General features: G+C 38.6%; 1 protein-coding gene across 4 annotated transcripts in view; it reads right to left on the bottom strand.

The window, feature by feature from the left end:
* Nucleotides 1-25,434, bottom strand: part of LOC108896752 (disks large-associated protein 1) — a 119,068-nt gene that overhangs the window by 37,139 nt on the left and 56,495 nt on the right. For all 4 annotated transcript variants that reach the window (XM_018695992.2, XM_018695993.2, XM_018695995.2 and 1 more), the window contains exons 3-5: nt 18,033-18,247; nt 16,448-16,643; nt 9,261-9,543 (exon numbers count right to left, since the gene is read on the bottom strand). In XM_018695992.2, the coding sequence (XP_018551508.1) occupies nt 9,261-9,543; nt 16,448-16,643; nt 18,033-18,247 (694 nt within the window). The remainder of the gene's footprint in view (nt 1-9,260; nt 9,544-16,447; nt 16,644-18,032; nt 18,248-25,434) is intronic.

Genomic DNA, 25,434 nt, shown 5'->3' with positions numbered 1-25,434 from the left:
AGTGCTACTACAACTTTAGTGTGTACAGAGCGAGTTGTGTTGTTGTGTTGAAGTCTGATAAATGTCCTCAGGTGATGTCATTAGAGTCAGCATGGGTTGGACCCAAAAACTACAAGTTTGAAAAGTAAAAATAATCTAAGTAGATAGCTAAGTTTTTTTCTCTTTTAAACTGTCCATAAAGAGAAGAATTTCACAGTGTAGAGCTTCAAGTCTGCAGCAAGCAAATTTAGCAGTGTCAGTATATTGGTATAAGAGAACCTCAATCAATTAGAAATTGTTAAAAGTACACCTTTCAATGACATGTTATCAAAGCAGCGCTGTACTGCAGCAGAAAGAAAAAGTGAATGGTTTAACTAGCAGAACACAGGGAGCCACAGTTACTGAACACTGTCATTGCAACAAAGGAGGATACTGGACAAAGACTTGCAGAGTGAGAGAATTTACCTAATATCTACTGAACTGTATAGGCAGTTATGACTAAATATGCCAAAGGCCAGTAAATCTGCGCAGTTACTAGGATGTAACAAGCATAGTCACCTATTCCCAAATGTTGCAAATGTAATAAAAATGACATATTGTACATTTTACATTATCCACACACATTAAGAAAGAATTAAACAATTTACTTATTGCATTTACAATTATTGTAAATATCCCTCCCAAGTCCTTCTGAATCAATAAACCATGTAAATTACTGTTTATTACATGTTTACTAGTCAATAGTCAATAAACTGTAGTGAGGTTCCTACATTACTGGGCCACAATTGTTATCAATGTCCAGTTACTAAACAAATTTTAACATAAAGGAGCCTATATCCTATATTACTTAAGTTCAACTATCTTGAGAAATCTTCTTTATAATCTAAGAAATGAGGACTTGCCTGCAGAACAGTTCAGATTCTTGAAGAAGACAAAAATTTGATTCTCATGTGATACGATAACATATGACTTAGGATGATAAATTCTTATGGAGACATCTTTTATGTTTAGTAATTATCAAACAATACTTGAATATAATGAAATGTAGGCCATTCTCATAAATAATAAGGTGAACAGTAGGACAAATGACATTTACACTGATGATTTTATTGGAACCTGTGTTATGCTATGTTCTGCTCTCGCTATCCCCCACCCCCAATTCTTAACCCAACCGGTCGAGGCAGATGGCCGCCCACCCTGAGTCTGGTTCTGCTCGAAGTTTCTGCCTCTTAAAAGGAAGTTTTTCTTTGCCACTGTCACCTAGTGCTGCTCATGGTGGGAACTGTTGGGTCTCTCTCTGTAAATACCTATTCTAAAGAGTACGGTCTGGACCTGCTCTATATAAAAAGTGCCTTGAGATGACTTTTGTTGTGATATGGCGCTATATAATTAAAACTGAATAGAATTGAATTGAATTGCCTTTTTTGATGCTTCATTTGGCTGCAAAGAGTGCATATTTCATATGTTAGTATCATATATCATATAATGTGTTCGCTTGTTATGGCTTTTGTTCATTTTATCTCTGTATTTTAAATATGTTTTGCACTTTTCTTTCAGTGTTTGCCAATTTCTTCTCAGGATTTAATATTAAGTTGAGGGCATTTCCCTAACAATTTACAGGCAAGTGTGGGTGTTGCATCCCCTAAAGGTGCTCAACATTTCAAATCAACTGTGATTTATAAAGGGAGGGTGTAGGATGTGTGTGCACTGTGTTATAAATCTGAATATTTATGTGCATAAGCACTCTCTGTTTCATTCGTATGTCACTTTTTGACATGAATCCTATGCGCATCTTCGTAAACAAAGCCCCAGATCTTGAAACCTTTGCACAATTTCATCTTCAGGAATTGAGTTGAGCAACTTCTAGCTGTTGCTTGACCATTTTTTTAGTTGAAATCCATGTTTCTCCAGCATGCTCCTCAAGTCAGAGCAAAAGGTGATTGCTGTGTCTTCATCAATAGTTGACATAAGACAGTCGTCTTACATTCATCATTCAGGTTTTTCCTGACTGTTTTAGCAGCTTCTCCAAAATTCAACATCAAAATTATTTCTGAGGGGCAAAGTTTGCAATACTTGATGGAGATGTGCCAAAGATGACCAACATCTTGTTCCCATCAACATAGTTCCCATCAGGCCATCAGAGAAACCTTAAGAGATGCATGTTTCATTTGACTTTGACATGTCTCCACCTCCATGTCAGCACAGCTGCACAGTCTCTTGCAGATTCATGAGACTCACTATGCTTGTAAGTGCAGACTGTTGTTCACTTGCAGTGAGCAATCAAAAGTTGTGAAAAGTACATATAAAATCATATGCAATTTTGACCTCAGTGCACCTGTACGTTCTCGTTCTAACGTGTCATAACATGTTCTAACATGAACCCTTAAATGCATGTTGCAACGCAAAAATAAACATCATAACTTAAACCGTTTTTTCCAACTGTCCTTTTTCCACAAAGTTTTTGAAGCCCCCTCGTACCACGCTCATCCCTCAGCTGACTTTTCTGTAAGTTCAGAGCGCATTGCTCTGTGATAGCTCTGTTGTAACTAACTTTTTTGTCAATGGAAGGCAATCACTGCATTAATCATCCACAAATTTATAGGATTGAGACACCATATTAATGACGTAGGGATCATTCTTGGACTTTTCGATGTCTACTTGTCCATACACAGGTCAAATTGGAGGCTTCTCTTTTCCTCTCCGAAGCCTGTGTCTATGAGAACTTTTGACTTCCACACGAGATGAACTTTTTTCACATGTAAGACAAGCATGACCTTTATAGCACTGTACTGTAATATCTGTAATTAATATTAATTTATGCAAAAAGTTTTTCTTCTTCAGACTTGCATCAGTCTCCCAGTGGGGCCTTCTACATTGGGTATCTGTAACACCTCCAGTTCCCACCTCACTCACCTCACCACTGCTCAGATACATGTATCTCCAACTTGGCCAAGTGCCATCAGCTTAACTGGCCTGCATGACCACCAGCATCAATGTCAGGTCAATGTCAGCTGTTGTGCCACTTTCATCTGTGGGTAAGTAGCCATTACTAGCCAGCAGTAAGATTTAATGCACTCTATAAGCAGTCCAATTTGAATGAATTCTTCATAGAATGCTAACAAATGCTACACTGATGTCTATTGCTGAGGGAGGGTTGCATGGGTATACTATATACTTTCCACCAACTCTGGACATTAAAACCAATGAAGCAGAACTCAAAGGCTGGTTAATAGCAACCAAAAGGAGACAGAAAGGAGGAATACCCCCAGGGCCCCTGTTGTCCAGACTCTTCACAGTCCCAAAATCTCACTGTAAGCAATTACTCTGCATTTATATTAATCAACATAATTTGAAATAGAGAACGCTCCATTTAGACCAGAGGTCCTATGTTACAACTGACTTTTAATACTAGTATTTCACATTTCAGTTGATATTATGCTCAACTGAGCACATTCTCAAGTGAATTAACATTTAATCAACTTATAAATAAATTACATAGGGGCACAGTGCTGCTCCCTTTTTGCCATGGGGCTTGCTGGTGGATTAATTTGGCCCTGCCAACCACAATAAGAAAATCCTAAAACACAGCACACACTCAATTGCATGTTTATTATGTACACTTAATTACAAGTAATGTATACTTAGTCAGCCCTCACCGATAGAGGTGGATGGCCTAACTGAAATATCTACCAGTAAAATACAGCATTCATTGAATTACTGCAGAGCTGTTGAATTAGACTGTAATAGTTTTAACTGGGTAAAAAAAAATGTAGTATAAATATACATACTAAAACTATACAGAAGATAATTGTGGCCTTTTGCCTTTTTCTAACAGTGTGCAGTGGAGAGACTGAAGGACAAAAGGACAAAGGGCAGGTGTGAACCACATGCAACTGAGAGAAAGCATTCCAAAAAGGCTTTTTAGAGCATATTATATGAAGTCTAATCTCTTCTTTTCTTATGTGAAAATGAATAAAGTTGTGCCCTCAGCAGCAGAATGGAGAACACAGAGAGGGCTGATGGGAAAGTTGGATCTGTGGGGAAGCAGAGAGAGAGGAGGTGATTATTTGTGCTTACACAGCTCATCAGCCTGCTCTGCTTCTTAATTCAGACTGGCCTCATTTAATTTGCATTTTACTATTGAAACTTTTGACTCTCATCTTTCCATTTGTTTTTTTAATCCTGCCTTTTTTTAATGTATCTTTTCTGTTAGAGCCTTCTCCTGCATAGCCTCTATTCATCTTTCTGCTCTCTACAGCTGATCTCTCTCCTTAAGCACAAATGTCACTATGCTTCAGATGTCTTCAGCTCTGTCCAAGTCAGGAACATCAAATGAAACAGCAGGACACTATTCCTTAAAATACATGATGAAACAATCTGCTTCAAGTTTGGCCTCAGAGAAAACCTGTGTGAGACCTGGTCTCTCAACTAGATGTATACTGAGGATTCAGTTTCAGAGCTTTCTTCCACCCACCAATGTCTTAAACCTTTCTCACTATTTAGTAATTTTGAAGATTAACTTGCGAATGCTCCCAGGTTTTATCTATCTAATATTTTTGCCTGCCATTACCGGGCTTACAGTATGTAAAAATAAAATGACACAACAAATAATGTATGCCAGATGTGTAGAGAACATGTGAGAATCTGCAGGCAGGTCTTTATTTATTTATTTTTTTAACTCCAGACTAACTATTAGCACATCAAGGAGATGTATGCTATGCTCAAAGGTCAAATGGCCAGTTCCATTCAAATGGACACAAAGCAAGGGTATAGGAATAAACAACCAAATTATCATAAGAAAAAAAGACTTCATCTCTCTATGTAATATTTGAGTGTTACTTTTGTAAATAGAAATAACATGAAAAGAACTATGCTCATCAACAGAGCTTGGACTCTTACAGACCTACATATTCAAACTTCTTTTCCCCCTCTTTCTTTCTCTCTCGCCTTTGTCATAAATCACGCCATATGGCAGTCTTAACTGACAACTGGCATTTCCCTCTTTCTGAAATCATATGAGATAACTGTCCAACTATTCTGTAACCAAAATCATTTTATCAAGGAAATGTTTCCAGGTAATTTTGGTGTAAATCTCCCATCTCTTCATTATCTCTCATCTCTACATACAAAGGCTGGAACCATACTGCCATCTATTGACAATGTTTAATTCAGGATCATTCATACAATAAACTATTAGGTTTATTGTAGGTAGTTTGGATTGTTATATTTGATTTACCCATTCCCATTTGATTTACCTGTTACCCGACTAAGATGAAGAAAGAAATAATAACAAGCCCTAATTCACACAGACTGCCATTGCCACACCTTCAAACACTTGACATGATACCCCAGGGATAAAACTGTGTAGTTTATCACTATGAAGTTTTTTCTGGCTTTTAGTCATTTTTGTTTTTCATCTTTGTTATTTGTCCTTGTGTCTAGTTGTTCTTTACCCACATACTCTTCAAGTAACTTTTCTTTGTCGATGTGTGCAACAGATTTCTTCTGTTTTACAAGACAAGTCAACAACATATTAAGCCAGAATAAGAGAAGTGCATGAGTATATGTTTATAACTGTTTCATTATTATCATGTTGTCATCGTGAAGATTTTTGTGTCATTTAGCCAACGTCAAGTTTTTCTAACTCTCATCCAACTGAAACCACAAATAAACAAAGCCAGGTTATACATCTGCAAAGAAACATTTAATCAAGAGCTCAGTGGAGCACCCAAAGAATAGGTAGATCCTCCAGACCTCCAAGACTGAACAGCTGAGACACACTGATAGAACCATTGACTGGCAATCACAAAATGCCCCAGGGAGCACCCCCCAAAGACTGCTGTGTGGAGGTTGCAAGCTTCAGAAATCACTGCTCTGGGTTCCGACCAAGAAAGTCTCCAGCAATAATAACACCGCCTGAGTAAGCTAAGCACTTCATTTCCTGCTTAAATTTCATTCATAGTCATCTCAAGATACATTAGTAATTATTACTGTAATTATTACTTCTATTGACTTTCACCATATCAACTTACTCATTTCACCAGCAGTTAGTTAACTTTGTTAATAATTTTAATAATAAAAGACTAAAAATGTAAAGATGTATCTTTACAACTTCCTGTTTCTTGAAAGTGGAGAACAAGGATCCCCTGAATTGATTGATAGACTGATTGGATTTGCTGTAACAATATTAATATCAAGGTTACTGATTTTCTAATGCTAAAACTGTCATACAGCCAAAAGACTAAAAATTGAAGTACTGTAAGATTCTGAAACTTCAAACCTACTTCACAAACATAACCTCATATATATCATTGATAAGATAAAACTGCTCATTAATACAAGGCAAGTGACATTTACCTGAAATAAGTCAAATAGTCATAGTCAGTACTGGGTAATCAGATCCATACTCAAAAGAAATCAGACAAAGGATGAATTTATTTAGTCAGAAAAAGGGGTTTTTCAGTGCAAAAATGCAGTGCAGTGTTTTTGTTGTTTCCCCAGTTTCAGTCTCTGTCCTAACCTAACCAGATGATGGCTGTAGCTTCAAATTTAGTGCTCAGACATGAAAGTTGTATCAGTCTGAACATCTAACTTTTAAAAAAAATAGTACAGAGGTAGTCATGGGAAAGTAGTCATGCTGGGAAGTGGGTGTACAAACCAGGGGATAGAGGCATCAGAGACTACAGTTCACAGTTCGCATCCTGTGTGTGGTTAATATTGGCAACAAAATGCTTTGCTTAATAATGGGGTGGGGAATGATCATGGTACAGTAACATATTCAAAAAGTAAAAATGTTCCATCTCATATCACTGTTGCTATAGCTCCAGATGTGATCTGGCTGATCTGATCTTCTTCCCTAATCCACATAAATAAATTCAGATACACATCATATTTTAATACCAGGTGGAGATGGGGTGCTTGTACCATTCCAACCCCAGATTTAACTGGATTTCCAAAAGCCACTGTGGCAAACTCCCTTTAAAATCTTGCAAAAATGTCTCTCTGACTTATTGTTAAAATACACCTAGGAAAATAAAAAATAAGACTCTTGACAAAGTTCATCATTAGTCATCATCTGGTGGATTATCTTTTCAGAAAGAGAATGTTTTTTCTTGTGTTTTATTGCCCTGTTAATTAGAGCTCCTGTTTGGTCAAATATACCATACTGTAGATGAGTCAACAATTAAAAATGCAGAAGCAAGTCCCGAGGTGATAATACAATTGTACAATAGGCCCAAGTGGATAATTCAGTTCAGTGGACAGTGGAGCAACATTTACAAGCACAATCTCCAGTCATGTGGAAATGGAGCTGACCATCAACTCCATTGTGTGAAGAATGTTTGAGTGCGGATTAGGGAATAATACATATATACACATTTGTGTATGTGCTTATCTGTGTGTGTGTGTGTGTGTGTGTGTGTGTGTGTGTGTGTGTGTGTGTTCATGGATCCAACGATATAAGAATTCCCAGAGGAGCAGCAAATGTAGGTCATCTCCAGTTGAGCACTTTGAAAATAGAAAAAAAAAAAAAAAGACAATCCTAATACCAAACAGCCGACACAAAGTCCCCTGTGGCATCCACTCTGGCATGTTCTCATCTGAATACCATAGATGAAGACAGCCTTTTTTGGCTTTTACAAGATTATCTTTGTGAGATATCTGGTTCATTGTTACAGTGCACAGCAGAGTGCAGAGTGCAGTTATGCACATAACTGCAACCCCAAGCATTTCATAATTCTTTCTCCATGTGCACAATGTTGTATTGGACTGTAAATTCTATCAAATTGCCTCTAAGCATACAGCAGTACTGTGGCTGATCTACATCATCACTATCACTACACGTTAACCACTGAACTACGCCATTCAAAAACATTTCTCATATCTATCTATCTATCTATCTATCTATCTAGACACAAGCAAGTGGGGAAAAAAATAATGACTGGCTTCTTCACCAAAGCAAGCAGAGTTATCTACTCATGTAATCTACAGAACTGCAGTCCAGCTGAAGAAGAAGAGTGAGTCTTTTTTTTTTTCTTTCAACAACTGGCCAATGTCAACCAGTCTTACCCATGGGGAATGGGATGAGCTTGGGAGCTGCTTCTTTTGCAGCATGGTGCTTGTTAATGATAAGCCAGTGATGTATCAACAAAACAATTATGATAAAAGCAACATGAAAGACGTGAGATTTATTTGATTAAGGACAGAAAAAATGTTTCTCCATGTTAAGAAGAGGTTGAGGTGGATGGTTGGTTCAACAAATACCGGACTTTCATACAGAAGACCACTGTTCGTGTCTTGTGTGAAACTGATAGTGAGTGTTGTTTCTTATATCCATGACCATTCCACAAAATTAACCCTGTGTTTGGAATTGTAACCAAAATGATGAGGTTCTCTAACCTTCAGGAAGGCCTGATTTTGACTGAAACGACAATCTTTTCATAAACCTAACCAAACTGAGACCATTCCATAAGCTTAATCATTGTTCTCAATACAACACAGGCAGAAATTAGGTTCTTTTTCTGTTTTTTATAGTTTCCCAACATTGTATGGCTAAAAGTAACATCGTGGTCAGTGCAATGCTACTGAATGTAGTGCTGACACAAATGGATGACAAATGAAAGTAAAACCCAACATTCAGTGTGCTAGTAAGATGTTGTTCCACTTCACGCCTCCAGAACTTAACTGGTATTGTCACAGAACCAGTGTGAAAACTCTACTGGAGGGAACAGTATTCTTACATGACATAGTCACTGGTGTTTTGATGGTGGTGGTAGAGAGTACTGTGTAACATGTCATCCCAAGTCTCCCATAAGTATTCAGTTGGGTTGAGGTTTGACTGTGAAGGCTATAGTATATGATTCATATCTTTTTCACACTCCATTCAGTATGCCCTGTGACTAGTTGATGGAGGTACTGTCATCGCTCCTATTAGGCTAGAGATGTCCCTCACAATGTCACAGAGCTACCAGACTCCTCCACTATACATAGCAAACATTCAGGCCTGTACTTCTGGTGTACACCACACATGCACTCATCTGACAATATCATTTTTTTCACCTTTTTGCAGAGCAGTGCCTATGGTTTTTGCACCACTGAACTGCCATATATGCATTCACCACTAACAGCGATTTAAGCACAAAATGCTTAAAACCTGCTCATTAACATAGTCTCCAAATTAAAAGGCCCGTCTACTCCTTGTAGACATCTCTAAGTTAAAAGAAAAAAAATACACATAAAACACATTCAGACTGAATGCTAATTCCTGCCCTCAACAGCCTTACCTGTACTGCTCTGGATGGTCCTGACAGTTGTGGCAGATGTGCGTGGAGGGGAGGATGGCAGCAGTAGCAGTGGTCGCCCTCCTTCTCCTTCCTCCTCCCCAGCACAGCCCTGGTCAATCGCTCTCACATAGCTGTGACTCCGCATCCGGAAGCATCCTGGCATTGGCAGGGTGTCCATGGTGTCCATGCTGTCCATGGCAGCCTCCATGGCCTGGGACTGCATCTCACTGTAGACCTGCTCACACACCTGCTCAATCTGCCCATTCACCTCTACCTCGCTCAGCTGGAGGACGAGAAGAAAGGACATCAGAGGAGGAGCAAGTAGAGAGAGAATCAGAGACAAACATGGGAAAGAATGAGGGTAAGCACTAGGGGAAAATTGCAAACTATTGCCATTCCAAGCATTATACAGTTTTTTAAAAAGCACACTAATGTTAGTCATAGATTAAACTGCAAGAGGTACTTCTGGCATGCAGGTCAAAAGGGCACTAATGAGGGCTTGCTTGCTGGCAGCTGCTGATTTCTTGGTGGGACCAATCCCATGTATGCTGGCTCTGTGCTCTTGGTCTGTAAAAGCCCTTTTTAAGGCTTTCCAAATGTTTCAAATAAGTTTTGATGCTTGTGGATTGTCACTGTAGACGGATGCTGTGGTACTGGAGGTGGAGCCTGCTGTTATCATGGGATCAGGGTCAATGTGCCAGCAGGGAGGGGGGCAGTCACGGCTATTATGGTGAGGTTACAAACCACCATCACATGGCAGGGCTGCCATCACAGGAGTGAGGCTTGCTGCTGCTGCTTTTGCTTCGCTGGAGCTGGGCTGGGGTTGTTACAGTGAGCACTAGTTTCTCGTAACATGGATGGCACCACATCCCTATGGAAACTGCAGATGTAGTGCCACACAGGGCCTCTGCTGCTGGGTGCCAGGGATATTATGTCTGAAGGAGTACTGCAAAAGCCTTTTACCTAATGCTCATGCTAGCATCTCAGTTTACTTAAGTGCATCAGATGGGAAATGAACTGTTTCCTCCCCACACCCAGCTGGTATGCTTAACCCTTGCACTATAGAGGCACTGCTTCACTTTCATCAGATCACTGATCACCATGTATGTATGTCTGTGGGAAGGACAGAACAATTATTAGCTTAATGGGGACTAATGAGGACTTTTAACTTTTCTGTTTGTTGAAATTTCAATGGTTGCTTTGAGTTCTCCTTGTAAAACTACTGGTTTGTGGGTTAATGGTTTTAACAGGTCAAAAGGTCCAGAAAGCAACCCTACACAGCCAATAAGCTTGTTGGGTCATAAAAATGTCTGACTGCCCTTATCTGAAAGTTGATTTCAGGCTTCTGTAGTGAAGCAATGCCTCTCAGTATTTGGTATTGAATGAAGGTATTCATGCTGTGCCAGCTGTGCGCAAAGTAAGCAAGATTTGTGGAGAGATCTGAGTGTGATCTCCTGCTATCCAGCTGGTCTGTGCACTTAACATCAGGATTGATTTACAGTTAATTGCAGGTAAGAGATCGAGAGATGACGAGAGGCCTGTACTGCAAAAGCTCAACAAGAACTGATAGCAGATAACAGATCAGTTCTTGATGAGCTTTTGCAGTACAGGTCTCTTGTCAAAAGATAAAATATGAAAAATGATGAAAAATTAAAAATTAAAGATAGCAATGGAGATAGTATTAAAGATGTAGCAATTTTGTCTGTGTGCATGATCATTTGACAACTAAAGCAATGAAAATTTGCATCTATGACAGAGGTGGTCTGAGCAGGTTTTAACACAAACACAATTTTGTGCCAAAATGAGCATTACAATATAACATGAACAGAGCCTCAGCTGCGCCTCTCCTCCTACTTTGGCACAAACTTATTCATTTGGTGCCAGGAAATTACTAAACAGGCGCAAACGCAAAAAAAAAAAAAAAAAAAAAAAAAAAATAGACCTGTGCCCAAGGAAAACAGCATTTAGACTGTGTTCACTGTGTGTGTTTTCAAAACACGATCTTTCTCAAATAAGGTTTTTTGACTATAGCATTAGATCTATTCTCTTTAAATTTTATGTAAATTAGACACATTCTTGACATCTATCTCTTTAGCACATGGAACACTGCAACATCACAATTTTATCCCTCCATTCTTCTTATTGTCCAATCATGAACCTACTTTTCAAAATTTACAAATTGTAATAGAATCAATCTCAAGACAATAACATATTGTGACAAACTGTCTAATGGGGGTTTTATGGTTAGGTCCATGCAGAGGAGGACATCAAACAATTAATAGAGAATTCAGTATGGTGATGGTAATTAGGGACAGATTCAGGATGAGTAATACAAATGGAGGTTCAAGGTTAAGATGGGACAAATGAAGGCTTCATTTCAGCCTGGAATAGAAGCATACACAGTGACCTGCCAGGAGGAAGTTCAAATTCTTGGCATAGTAGGGAGGAGCCATTGACAGCTGCTGCAGTGGGGTTGTTTAGGGAGGTAACATATATTCCAAGGTTACCAAAGTGGTGCCAACACAGTTTTCATTTAAAGAGTACATTACCTTAAAACATGAATGACCAGTACTTATATTTTGATCATGGCCATATAGCAAGGTAATCACCACTGAAATGTAAAGGTAAGAAAAATAACTGCAGAAACTACCACAGTGATCTGTGTTGTTTTTTCAATAACAATGCAGTTTTTCATGAATTATCCCCTATGTCAGTCAAAAAATGTGCTGCGCTGTCATCTTTTTTGGTGTCATTCTCTATTTTTCTTATTGTCCATTAATACCATGAAAAAGACACAACACATTGTGTATCAGTACTTTCAGACTCCCCTACCCTTTCTGTGGCTCTCAGTCCTAATCCCATTGGTTCCTACTGAAGATATAGGACATAAGACTGAAGACATTCTGGAGACCTTGTATAATGTTCCCTAAAAGTCAAAAGGTGTTTAAAGTCCTGAACATTGGGAACATTCCATTACAAGGCCATATCCTTTACATAAGTTGGGACATTCTATGAACAATTTGGGATTGTACAAGATGACATCTTTTATACACAAAATGTTCAGGGAATGTGCAATTTCTAGCTGGGTAGTTTCACTAAAAAAATAAATAAATAAAATGTTCAGCATTTACTGCTGGATACATCATTTTCAGCAAAAGTTATTAAAACTGTATTAAAAAATGCATCAGATTTTGATACACAAACAATATGTTTTAGAACGATTCTGTTTTGGTTTGGATCTACACATAGGAAATGTTAAGAAGAAAGAAGAAAAATATAGAATATTACCAGATGTATCGTTTAAGAAAGCACATGTAATGTGAAACATGGATTTGTAGTTGGAAACATGACTGTCATTCTCAGTATAGGCTGTACTGCACAGACATGCTGGTGGTGCACTGAGCACACACCTGGGGCCAGAGAGTAGTTGAAAACATTTTCAAACCTGGGCTGTTTTTCAACCTGAACAATATGGTGTCTAAAAATTTGTGATAGGCAGCAGTATAGCAATATCTCTGTACACTGTGGTCTACACATACTTGTTCCTTGAATTTACCCAAGATCCTGCCTCAAAAACAGATCCGTACCGCATCACCACACAACTGTCGTGACTGAAAATAAGTCTTCAGACTCATGGATCTGTTGCTCAAATTGAATCCTATTTCATCTTATCATTACCTGAAATAACATACCCCCATACACAGAGTTTTCTTTTTAAATACAGGACTGTTTTCTGGCTGAACATCTGCCCAGTAGTGTACTTTAGTTAACTCAGTGTACAATTACAAGGGGGGTTTCAAAAAGTTTGTGGAAAAAGTACATAGCTAAAAATCATATGCAGGGATTTTGATCTCAACACACTTGTACGTTCTCATACTATCGTGCCATAACATGTTCTAACATGAACCCTTAAATGCATGTTGCAACGCAAAAATAAACATCATAACTTAAACCATTTTTCCCAACTGTCCTTTTTCCAAGAACTTTTTGACGGCCCCTCATATAAATAACAGTATATATTTTAATAAGTTTTCTGTTGGAAAAAATATGAATCTGAAAGGCAGTGAGAGAGAAAACAAACTGGTCATAGTGTACAACATGTCATGCCCAAGCTCTCAATAGGTTGTATGTGCCTGGAAAGGTGCAAATCAGCAACAACAATAAATAAAAGAAATGTAACAACTTTAAGTAAAAGTACCTTGTATGGAGTTATACTTTTCTATCTTTATTCAAGAACATGGTTTTTAAGTTTGTGAGCATTATTTCTTTATTACAATAGTTTTTGTAATGCTTGCCTTAAAAATCTCCTCCCTCTCTCAAAAGGTAACTCAAGCTCAAATTTGCTCTGTTCCTGCTCAAAAACTGTTTGCTTGCAGTGCTTGCAGTCAAATGTCTCCTTGCGTTCAGGCTACCTCTGCATGCTTGCAAAACCTCTCCTCTTGCATTTTCTGCTCTCATTTGTGGATTTTTATGACATTAACCTGAGATGACCCTGTCAAAATTCCCCAACCAATAGAATTCCACCTATGATGTTGACCAATGAAATCATCATTGCCGCGTTATGGGCGTGCTCGCTTTACTTCTTAAAGCATCCCATGCGGGCAGTAACTGTTAACCAACTGACTGCAGGGCAGAGATGTATTATTAGATCTAGATCTATTAGGTCTCTACATCCATGGGTACGTCTAAGAGCTGTGACCTGCCATTAATGTATTTTCAGTTCATCAAAATTAATCTTAACATCTTGCCAGAAAATGTAATTTTATTCAGTGTTTGGTTGTACAGACACTCAAAGGAGACTGAGGTTCATTTTTCTGGTGAGTGCTTTTTATTTTAAGCCTGTTTTTCGCAAGCCAAAATTTGCATTCCATATAATTTCACAATTAATATGAATTACGGATGCACCTTGCTAACCAAGGTGACACTAGTGCTAGTGTTAGCTGAAAGCTTAGCATTTGCTTTGCTAATAGCACCTGGCCCCACTGGGCTGGTAACCTGTTAAACATAGATGTAAATGTATTACTCTCATGTACTGTGCTTCATTAATGTAAGTCAATAAAACTGTCCATCAAGACGTTGTGATAGTTTAGGTTAGCGTAATGTTTAGGAAACTTCAATGGATAAAACAGTACCATCAAGGTTGCCAACTCTCACACTTCTGGCATGTGACACGTGTTAACTCTCAATCTCACGTTGTCTCACACTGTCCAAAAAGTTCTTGCGCCAAAACCAGATGAACCAGCACCTGTATTTTGGTTGGTTATCCACCATGTTGATAGACAGCCACTCAAGCTCACAGGTGGATCGCAGAAAGCGTTCAAGCAAACCAGTCACACTCCCATCTAATCTGGCTGAAGGAAACTGACTATGACAGATATCAAATGTGTATTAATTAATTAACAAACCCAGAATGTGCATTTAGAATTGCTTAAGTTATGTAAAGAGCAAACTAGAGAGAACTAGTTTACATTAGCTGTCTAATGTCAAGTGCACAGCAGAGAGAAGAATGAAAGCAACATGTTGCCATGCTACTTGTTTTTTCTAGCTACTATGAATGTTTTCAAGAATGACTTATTTACTTTGTTATTCCAGATGACGAGTTTATTGAGATACTTTATGAAGGCAAAAGGGAAAGAAAGAGATGAGGGACCGGCATTAGCAAACAGTTCAGCAGAAGACAGGGACAGAGGCAGCAGGGATGAGAATGAGAGAAAATGGAAATGATGAGACACAAGTGCAGTGTTCAGAAATGAGATTATCACAGGTAACTTGGCTAGCTTACATACATGTATGTGGCCATAACACTGTTCACAAACCAGTGAGCCTGGCTGATCTCTCTTGGATTTGCACCAGCCTTCCACCTGCATCTTGTGTTGACAGAAGATGATCTTAATGTCTGGAAATTGCAGGTGGAGGTGGTTCATGTAGGTGTCGGGTGTAGCTGTCTCCAATGATCCAGACCATAGCTGGATAGCAAAAAAACACTGTAATGGTGAGAGATGTGTCATATTGTAGGCTATAGAGAAAAAGGAAACAAGAAACAGCATTTGATCAACACCACAATACCCTCAGTTTAGAAGTACAAACAGTCTGTTGTACTGCTTTAACAGTACATGGCAATAGAAAAGTAACCAATACTCACCTCTGTGGCACTGTGTACATATTGCCTGATGGTTCCCAGTGTTCAGTGATGTTACTTATTCTAACAGAGAAAGGCTCATTTTAATAGTTTTGACACCGGTCATCAGCATTGCATTGCTGTGACTGTTAATACTCTTTAAGTTGGGTAAGATAACATTAACTTGCACACTGTAACTCCAGCTATTTTTTTACCCTTTAATTATAGAAGCTAATGTTTGACATCTATTTTGTTATCTGTTGCTAGCAACAGTGTTTGCATAATTAAGAGTAACTACCACTCAAAAGTCAAGTATATTATGATAGATGTATGTCCATGACACAAATATGACTTTACGAATTAAATCTGAAGTATCAGTAAAATCAAACACTTACCTGAGGTCCGTGACTTGAGTTACCCACTGAACCTGGTCAAACAGTTACCGTCCATATCGGACGCTGTAAGAACTAAAGCAAGCGTGCCTGAAAGAGGGCAGTGACGATTTCATTGGTTAACGTCATAGGTGAAATTCTGTCATTTGGGTAATTTTGACAGGGTCATCTCAGGTTAATGTCACAAAATTCAGAGGTAGCCTGAACACAAGAAGAAATCTGAGTGCAAGCAAAGAGTTTTTGAGCAAGAGCAGAGCAAATTTGAGCTAGAGTAGTGACTTTTTGAGAGAGGGAAGAGATTTTTTTAAGGCAAGCATTACCAAAACTGAACATGAAATAAAGAAATAATTTCTTGAATAAAGATTCAGGTAAATTACATTATATTAATATAGCACCAAATCACAACAACAGTCATCGGTCTCGACCATACTCTTTGAAATATGGTGTTTACACAGAGAGACCCAACAAATCCAAGTCAGGAAGATAGGAAAGTAGCTCCACACAAGGACTTCGTTGTCAATCCAGTGTAAACCACCAACCTCAAATTCCATCTCACAGCAGAGCGCATGAAAATGATCTCAAACACTATCATGACCATTCAAGTCTTTGTGTGTCTGTGGTGAAATGATTGGATGGGGCATACCATAAATATAAAGGCAGCGGTGTTGGCAACCAACCTGACTGATGGTGCTCATGGCCCTCATGTAGCTTTCATTGCGTGAGCGGTATTGGGGTGAGGACAGCAGCGATTTGGGGTCGAGGAGGGTTTTGGGGTCCAGGGTATCCAGGCTTCTATTTATTGAAACCTCACTCACCGCACGCAGGTAACTGTGGCTCCTAATCTGCAGTTTGGGAGAGTGTTCCGTCGAAATCCTGACATAGGGACAACAGAAATGTAGGGTTAGACACACGGTAATCTCTGAGTTTAGTCAACATTGTAATACTCTACTAAGTTAGAGCAGTGGTCACTACCCATAATTCAACTGCACAGACATGGTGTTCAGTGACTCATCCAGATGCATAGAGTCATTATCAACTGCAGTAACAACCATAGCTGTTCAGGCAGAGTATCTGTTGTGACAAATTTGTGGCATACAAGTAACTCATGGTGTGGTTTGCAAGTCGTTTTCTTTAGCTTTGATACAGTGGCAACAGTGGTTCATTCACTGGATGGTTTTGTCAGTTTGTCAAAACTGCAGAACAAGCAGGACAATTTTATTTGCATAAATACTAGAGTTCTTTTGTTTTTGTTTTTTTTAAGATGGTACCTGTCAGTTACAAAAATGGAGCCTGCTTGTGAGGCCCAGTCCAATCTGAAGCTCCTAGGACATAAAAGGCCCAGCCTTCAGAATTTGTGTATTGAAGTAGTTATAACAAACAACTTTCATTTCAGTCCTTTAGTATAGAAATTCCCTTAACTAATTACTAATAGTTTCAAAATTTTTCAATCCTAAACATTACTGTTTAGGGTTGAAAAAATTTACATCTATGTTTTACTTGCAATTTAGTGAAGGGTTTTTTTGTTTGTTTGTTTTATATGTAAAAGTCTTCATGATAACGTTACTTTAAACATTAAGTAGTCACCAAAGTGAACAGAAGTTATGACAGAATGATAATTGAAATAGGAACACATTTTCAACTTAGTTGTAAAAAACTAAAATTACATTTGGTTTTTATGGTCATAAGTTATCAGTCACTGCATGTTGAGCTGAGTTTCTAAACTCGAGCAAACTCTTCAAGCAAATGATCATCTTTAGCCACATGTGTGCTGGTGAGGCAGGTCCATACATGAACAGAGTAGAAGAGAGTGAAGCTGTGTGCATGACACAGTTAGGAGGAGACAACAGAAAGCCTAAGTCCCTCAAATACTCATTGTAATTACTCTCACTATTCAGAGAGCTGTGAAGGCTTAATTAGACAAAAGTCATATTTCTGGCTTCCTGCAGTAGACCAGACTGAAGTTTACACCTCTCTCAGGGGCAGACTTTAGTGACAAGTTCTTAATAACACGTAAAGATCACAGTGGAAATAAACATGGTTGTATTTCAGCCTATGTGGTAGCCTGCGTTCCTTGACTTCTTGTACCTTGGTTTCTCAAACAATAAACAAATCTTTGTCTGCTTACACTATATCAGAACCAAAGTGCTCTTGAACTGGCTACTAATAGCCAATAGTTTGATCCATTTAAAATCTGTTCACATTTAAAAACAAATTTGGATATAATATATATAAAATATCAAGACAACGAAAATGAAATCTTACTGGAGTGTGGTCATCTCAGTCAGTGATGGCTGTGTGGCTTTTAGGTAGCTGGCCCGGCGTGCCTGGATCTTGGGGGAGGGTTTGGGACTCCCGTCAGAGTCTCCGCTGTCATCCTCAGCCATGGCTTTGACATAACTGCCGCTCCTCATCCTCCGACAGGGGATGTCATCCTCCTTCCCCAGAGGAGAGAAGCCACTCCATTCATCTTGAGGTACCTGATGTCCAGTCAGAGAGGACAGAGAAACAGTGTCAGGAGGATCCACTCGACTGCTGTCTGAGTCCCAGCCACCAAACTGGCTACCTAAACTGTCCTGATGGTACATAGAATCTATAAAAACACAAGCTCACATGCAGCGCAATATAAGCACAATACAGAGCAAGATCTAGCATCCACTGATGGCTGGCATTTTTTCTTGATCCATCACTCTCACACACATGCATCCATACACAGCTCCCACACCGCTGTGGTACAGTCTGTTGGCTAATTAGCATGGAACAATATGTGTATGGGTCTGCTTGAGTCCATCTGAAATTTCTCTCTGGCTAATTCGTACATCTGCTTTCCAGGGGTCAGTTCAGTTCATCAACACAGAACTGTGTCCATACATGAGCATAGGAGAGTGTGTGATGTTTTTATGTACATGCGTATGTGTGTGTGTGTGAGAGAGAGAGAGATAAATTAATGAACTGAACAAAAATACAAATTCACATAAAGATAAAGCACCCTAATGTTTTCAAAGTGGTTTCCCATATATAAATGGAGGAACAGAGATAATGTCTTTCATTTTTCAGAAGGGACTTAAAGAGTCGGTCAACGCAAATCATCATGTCATGTCATGTCATGTCATCTGTCCAGTTAGATAGTTTTGGTTAGTCCAGCTTTTGAGATATCTGTCTCTTAGTTTTCTGCCTTTGCTGCGATACAGTGGAGGTGAGTGGAATTTAGTCTGTGCTGCTAACTGCACTAAAAAATTAGTTAAACTGCTTCTGCTGATTCTGTTCATAGTGAGGTTTGTGGAGTATCAAAGTATCAAAGACTGGCTTACAGAATGTGACAGGAAGGGAGCCCACTTAAAGCTTAAAACAATGTATTACAACAAAATGTATCACAGATAAACAAAAGGGTGTGGAAATCAGCTATTTTAACTAAACAATGCATGAGTGATGTGGCTGTGAAGCAAAAGATGATACAAAGTGAATGTCAGCAGTTGGAAGCAAAAAGTGAGCACATGGGCCACAGTTTTTATAGTCTGGAAGGCACATGTGACCTACATCATCAACATGTCAACCAATTGCCTGCTGAGGTTGTCCCACATCACACCAAGACATTGTTTCTCAAAGTCAAGTTGCAGCTGACTTTTTCAGATTAAATCTTTCACTGCTTTTAGTACCACAAACAAAAGTGCATTCAGTTCTACTGTATTAGAGTAACTGCACAACTGTGAGAGTGAGAAATTAGGCCCTCTAAAGAATTAACCAAGGGCACCTAATGAACAGCCAGAGAGCCAGAGTCACATGTACCTCAAATGTACCCAACAGCTTCACTTTCACAGTGCTGGACTTTCAGCTCTAGTTATGGACTGTTGACCAATTTTTGATATTCAGGACTGTGACAGAGAGGAATGTGTATTTGTTTGTATTTGGTAAATTTCCTGAGTTAGAGGAAACTTGACAGGCAGGTGCAGACTGAAATTGACATCAAAAAGGGCAAGTTACTTCAGTGATTGATTACAAAATAATGTACCATTGGCTAGTAACTAGTTAATTTGCATTTTGTTTCCTCACATTAATAATTCTATCTAAAAGACTGGTAATAATGTGTAAATATTTTATGTTATATGTAGAAATGCTATTTTAAAACCTTGAAATAAAAACATTATTTCTACTACAACTATTAGAGAATAACACTGTAACTATACAGTATAGCACAAATACTATATAGTGTGAGTCAGTATTTCTCCCTGTCTGAAGGGGAACAGATAATACAGAAAGTACATCACATGACAGGAAACAATAAAGAAAAACAGCAATAAAACCTATAACATGTCCACTGTGAGAGGGGTCTATGGTTATGGCTGTAACAATCTATAATGTAAAGGAGAAAAAGAATAAAGAAGCTTTTAATAAATCATTCTTAAATTTATGAGTAAGTCTGAGGCCTACAGTCCAAGGACAGTTAGTTGGTAACTATTTTCTTAAAATAGCTGTTTTCTCTGAGTTTGATATGGGAACCAAAAACAAGTCTACCAGAGATATAAGATACTTTACAAATGTAAATGTCCCTACAATAATATATAATATACTGGTGTGTCACTGATTTGTTATAATCACCATACTGTAGGTACATATCAGCCATATGACCCATGAAATGCAGGTGGAACTAATAGTAATGATGCTTCATTCCATTTAGCTGCACCACTAAGCCATGAACCACATCAGAAGCCTGGAACTAGCACATTGGAATTTGAATACAGAGATAATTGACATTACTGTTGTAGTAACACCTGTGTGTGACAAGTCCAAATGTCAAGTGAGACATTTTTAACACTTTAAACATCCACTTTTTGAGTAAGTAAATTATGTTTACTCTTTAACTTGAGAAAACCAAACCCTGACACCTTTTAACCTCTGATATTTCAGAAGCCTATACATACATAGGCTCACATACATGTGAGACTGCTGGGTTTTATCAAGGTTTCTGAACTGAATATTTAACTGTTAATAGTATGTTAAGTTGTGACTGGGCTCAATGATGTCAACATCTGTAGGTTATAGTGCATGTTTGGTATATATGCAAACCACTGTAGCTCATTACTTTTAATTAGACACACCTTATTAGTGTGCTTGTGCCAGCTGGAGCAATTCCAGCACCGTGTGTCAAACTTGTGAGCATTTACTGCCTTCAGACTGAACGCCAGAGTGCGAGAATTTGACAGACAATAACAGAGACAGACAGCAGGAGAACTGCACTGCTACTCTGACTAATTATATATGAATCACTGAGGGAAAGAGGCTGAACAGATCTGCTGGGCTAAATGTCTCTCTTTCTACTCTCTCACTCTCTCTCTCTCTGTATGTGGATGTGTACGTGTGTGTGTGTGTGTGTGTGTGTGTGTGTGTGTGTGTGACGTCAAAGAGACTCAAATGAGCAGTTTGGCTATAAAAAGAGAATGCGGGGAAAGGACCAGCTGCAGCAGCATCAGCAGCGCCTCTCACCCACGCACAGGCCTCACTTCCACTGCAGCTCAACACTCATTCTACTGTAATGGCTGAGGAACAGTGGAACACTGCTTTTTATGGTTTACACAGTCATTAGCGCAGATACTCTGTAAGAGATTTGATGTATTACTGAACTTTAAAAAAACTAATACTCTATCTGTCTGTCCATGTTTTAAGACATAAGTCACTGTGCATGTGACATTCACAGTGATTCAGTATATCCACAGCATCTACTGTGTCTTTCACTCTACAGCCTGTGCATTGTTTCCTTGGCAACACTTGGCTGTTTTGATAGCTTAAGGCAGCAGCATTGGAAATAACAGGTACTGTATCCATGTAGCCAGCAGCTGTGCTGTTGAGATGTTGAAGATAATAATTTGCAGACTGAACATATACAGCCAAGGGGAATGGGGACAGCTTTAATGTGTTTTCTTGACACGACTGATAGAAGTTCTGACGTGCTGCATGTAGTTTGCAACAATCAAAGAGAACTTGATTGTTTGAAAATGAAATGTATTTCAGTTGTCCTGAAATTCATGCTTCACATTTTTGTATGTTTATTTTTTTGCCTCACATTAAACTAAAACATTCTTTCTTTCTGAGAGTGCTTCAGTGATGTTTACTAAAATCAGATTCACTTGTTGTCGAATATGCAATTCAAACAACATCCTTACAAAATCATGATCTATGTTGTAATCAAACTAAACTCACTGGGGTTTTTCACATGTCCTAGCACAACAGCAAACCTTTGGGGAGAAGATCTGACACACAGTAACTTTGATTATTTCTCAATGTTGGTTTCTTTTAATCACAATCACCATGGTTCCCTTATCTTAACTAATTAGTTGTCATAGTCTAACTGTAAGTGAACCTAAAAGACTATGTAACCTTTAGACAGTAGTAACTGTGGCATCAAATTAAAATTATGGGACAATGTTCAAAGCCAAAACATTATGGAACAGAAGGACAAGGATAACAGATGTGCTATGGCTTTGTTCACAACATTCACACAAGTGAGGAATGACTCATATCTTAGAATTACAGAGCTTTTGTTATTTTTGCAACATAATCTCTGTCACATGTGTACATAAACCAGATTCCGTGTCTATTAATAAAAACTAGGGTTAGGTGAATATACTGTAAATTTGTTGACTGCCACAGATTTTGACATATTTAGAATGTATTAGTGCTCCCTTTTATTAGCTGAGGCAATGAACACAAAACTGTCTAAAACACTGCCTTTAAAAGGTGGTATATGCCCACTCTTAATACATAGTGCAGATATTCAGAACTGAACAAAAACTGCATGCTTTTACTCAACGTCAAACTCATGACATGATTGCAGTATTTTTTAATAAATGTCTGTATCACAGCTAATAAATGAGTCACTCTGCTGCTTGTTGAGACTGACAGGAGGCAAAGAGACAGAGCAGAGAGTGAATGTAAAATACTAAGTTAGAGCCACTAAATGATCTCTTTGTCTCCTGCCCACACAGGTCTACTCCTGTCCCATCAGCTGAGGTCAAAATAGCCCCAGATTGTGCCTCTCATGTATTAGGTTTCCGAGGTAACCTTCAGTTTCTCTAGAAGATCATTAACTAGCAATGTTTGAAAAACCCAGAAAGGGTTAAAAATTTGTTTTGTCATTAAGTGGACAGAACATAAGTGTCTTAAATGAACTTGTGTTTTTTTCAAAGATCACTGCTTAATTATCTTTTCTAATAATGGTTACCTCTGTTACATGCTTGAGAGGCACAAACTGGGGCTAGGGCCAGAAATCAGAAACTGCAACACTGTTAAAAGAAATAAAGATGTTTCTGCTCAGGGTCACTATTAAGTGGTGTCATACATTCTCAAATAAAAGTTAATGTTGAAATAATGACAAACAAACAAATAAAAGCCCATCCTTAATAAAGGACATTTAAAAAAGCTTACCTGTGTTATAATGGCTCAAATTGTGAAGTCACAATGTAGATTTCCACAACACTAATTTCATCAGCACAACAAAGCATTCATTCTCACCACTCTGTCCCTCTGTTTACTGTTGTTGCTGTATTCTTTATTCATTTATCATTCTTTGGGCCACTGGAAGGCTTTAATGATGGAACATCTGTGCAGGATGTGTTGAGGTTTCTTGACAGGAATTTAATGCCAATCAAGAAAGTAGACCCAAAGAAAGTAGCCACAGAGTGGTGAGTATGACAAAACTCATTGTCCTGATCATACACCATACTGAATTCATCAAGACACCAAGGTAAACATGATTGTGTGTTCAAGTACTGAGCAGCATCAAAACCAGGAAAAGAAGGGAGCAGATCAGTAAGACTAGAAAAAACCAGTATACATAGTCTGATAATTCTGATGTATGTCATAAATGTGAATTGTATAACAGAATCCCTAACCATACACACACACACACACACACACACACACACATGCACGCACAAGCAAGTGCAAGATCATCCCACAAAGCACAGTACAGATAACAAAAAAAAAAAAAAAAAACACACAAAACAAGAGCAGTGGGTGCTGGGGAGGCCATTTAACTTTCACAACTACCAGTTACAACACACTGAAACAAGCTGAAGTACACCCCTCATTTGACTTCTCAGTATTTCTCAGATATAGGATTTATTTGGGGTGACCATCAGAAGAGAATTTGTTTGCACTGTCCAAAATCAGTGAAGGAATGCAGCTCAAACTGTGGCAGTCCTGTGGACTGCATATCTTTCCTACAGTCTCTCCTGCAACCCAGGGCCTGAACCCAAGGCCTGGGTTTCAGTAGCATTTTATGAAATATTAATCCAGAATTGCACGTGTCATATCCCCACTTCAGCTTTCAAAGATTCAGTTGAGACTCATAATAACATTTTCGTCACTGAGAAGGCAGAAACATGTTTCAAGGAGCAGCCTAATCAAAAAAGCTAAAATATGGCTGCATGCTTCAGTGCTTGACTGGCACTCACAGACGGTATCGGCATATAGTAGTTATTTGGCATAAACATGCAAATCTACTGATGTGGTTCTTTAAACCTTTACAATTTTGTCATGTAATCACTGTTAAAAGTATATTCAATCTGACAGTTCACCCAATTTAAGTATCATTATAAAAGGAAGGCTAAAAAGCTTACCAAAAAGTAGTAAAGTCAAACCCTGTGAATATTTTAATTGTGTTGAACTGGGTACCTGTTTGATTTCTTGTATAGTATGCAGTTAAACACCTCCCCAATGCTTAGGAACAGCACTTCAAAGAACAGCACAGCACAGCACAGCACAACGCCAAGTCATCAAGACAAAGACACTGAGGAGAGGCATGATAACTGGCAGAGAGGCAGGAAGGGAAGCAGTACTAAATTAAAAATGAGGTCTACAAACAGGAAAGGATGTTGTTCTTCATGAGTTCATGTTATTACCTAGCATTCAGAGAGTAAGGCTGCTACTGGCTCTGCACTTACTTCTCTCTTCAACTCAAAAGGAGGACAGAGGAGGAAGAGGAGAAGGAAGAGGGAGGCTCTCCAAACCAAGAGGAAGTAAAGGAGGTGGAGGTGGGTTGGTGGGTGGCAGGGGGTTGGGTTGATAGGAAGTGTGGGGGTGAGTTGGGTGAGTGGAGGAAAGGCAGGAGGAGAGGAGTGGTGGAGAAGGGGAGGAGGTAGCAGTGGGGTTCTTTGGAGATTAGTGTAAAAGACTGATAGGGAGCAATGTTCCCTCTAAGGCTGTGGACGCACTACAACTTGACTCTGTGTAAATACTGTACAGGTAATCTATTGACATTAGACTGGGGTGGAGCACAAATTAGCCCTTAGCAATTCCAGGATGAGTGTAGATTTTGCTCATTTCATTAGTGTACCCTTGAACACTAACCCTTTTCAGTCCTGTTATTAAGTAAAATAAAAAAGTAATTATCTACTCTTAACTGAATTGATGGAGGGGGAAGCTGTTATGTTGATATATACAATGGGATTTTGCTCTACTGTTTCTATCATGGTCACTATCCCTTGATATACTATATCTTACTATATTATACCATGGCTGAGCGTGACTGCTCTATGACAATACTGGAATAGCAAGATTTTTTGCATCAATGCAATGAAAACCTCACCATTTGTCAGTTATTGCACTAGATTTACCAGAATTTCCGTCTGGTTACTCAACTGAACTTACAAAACTCTTACAGTATAATGTT

This window comes from Lates calcarifer, linkage group LG4 (assembly GCF_001640805.2).
Source record: "Lates calcarifer isolate ASB-BC8 linkage group LG4, TLL_Latcal_v3, whole genome shotgun sequence".
In the NCBI taxonomy this organism is placed as follows: Eukaryota; Metazoa; Chordata; class Actinopteri; family Centropomidae; genus Lates; species Lates calcarifer.
This window is presented reverse-complemented; position numbering and strand designations above follow the sequence as displayed.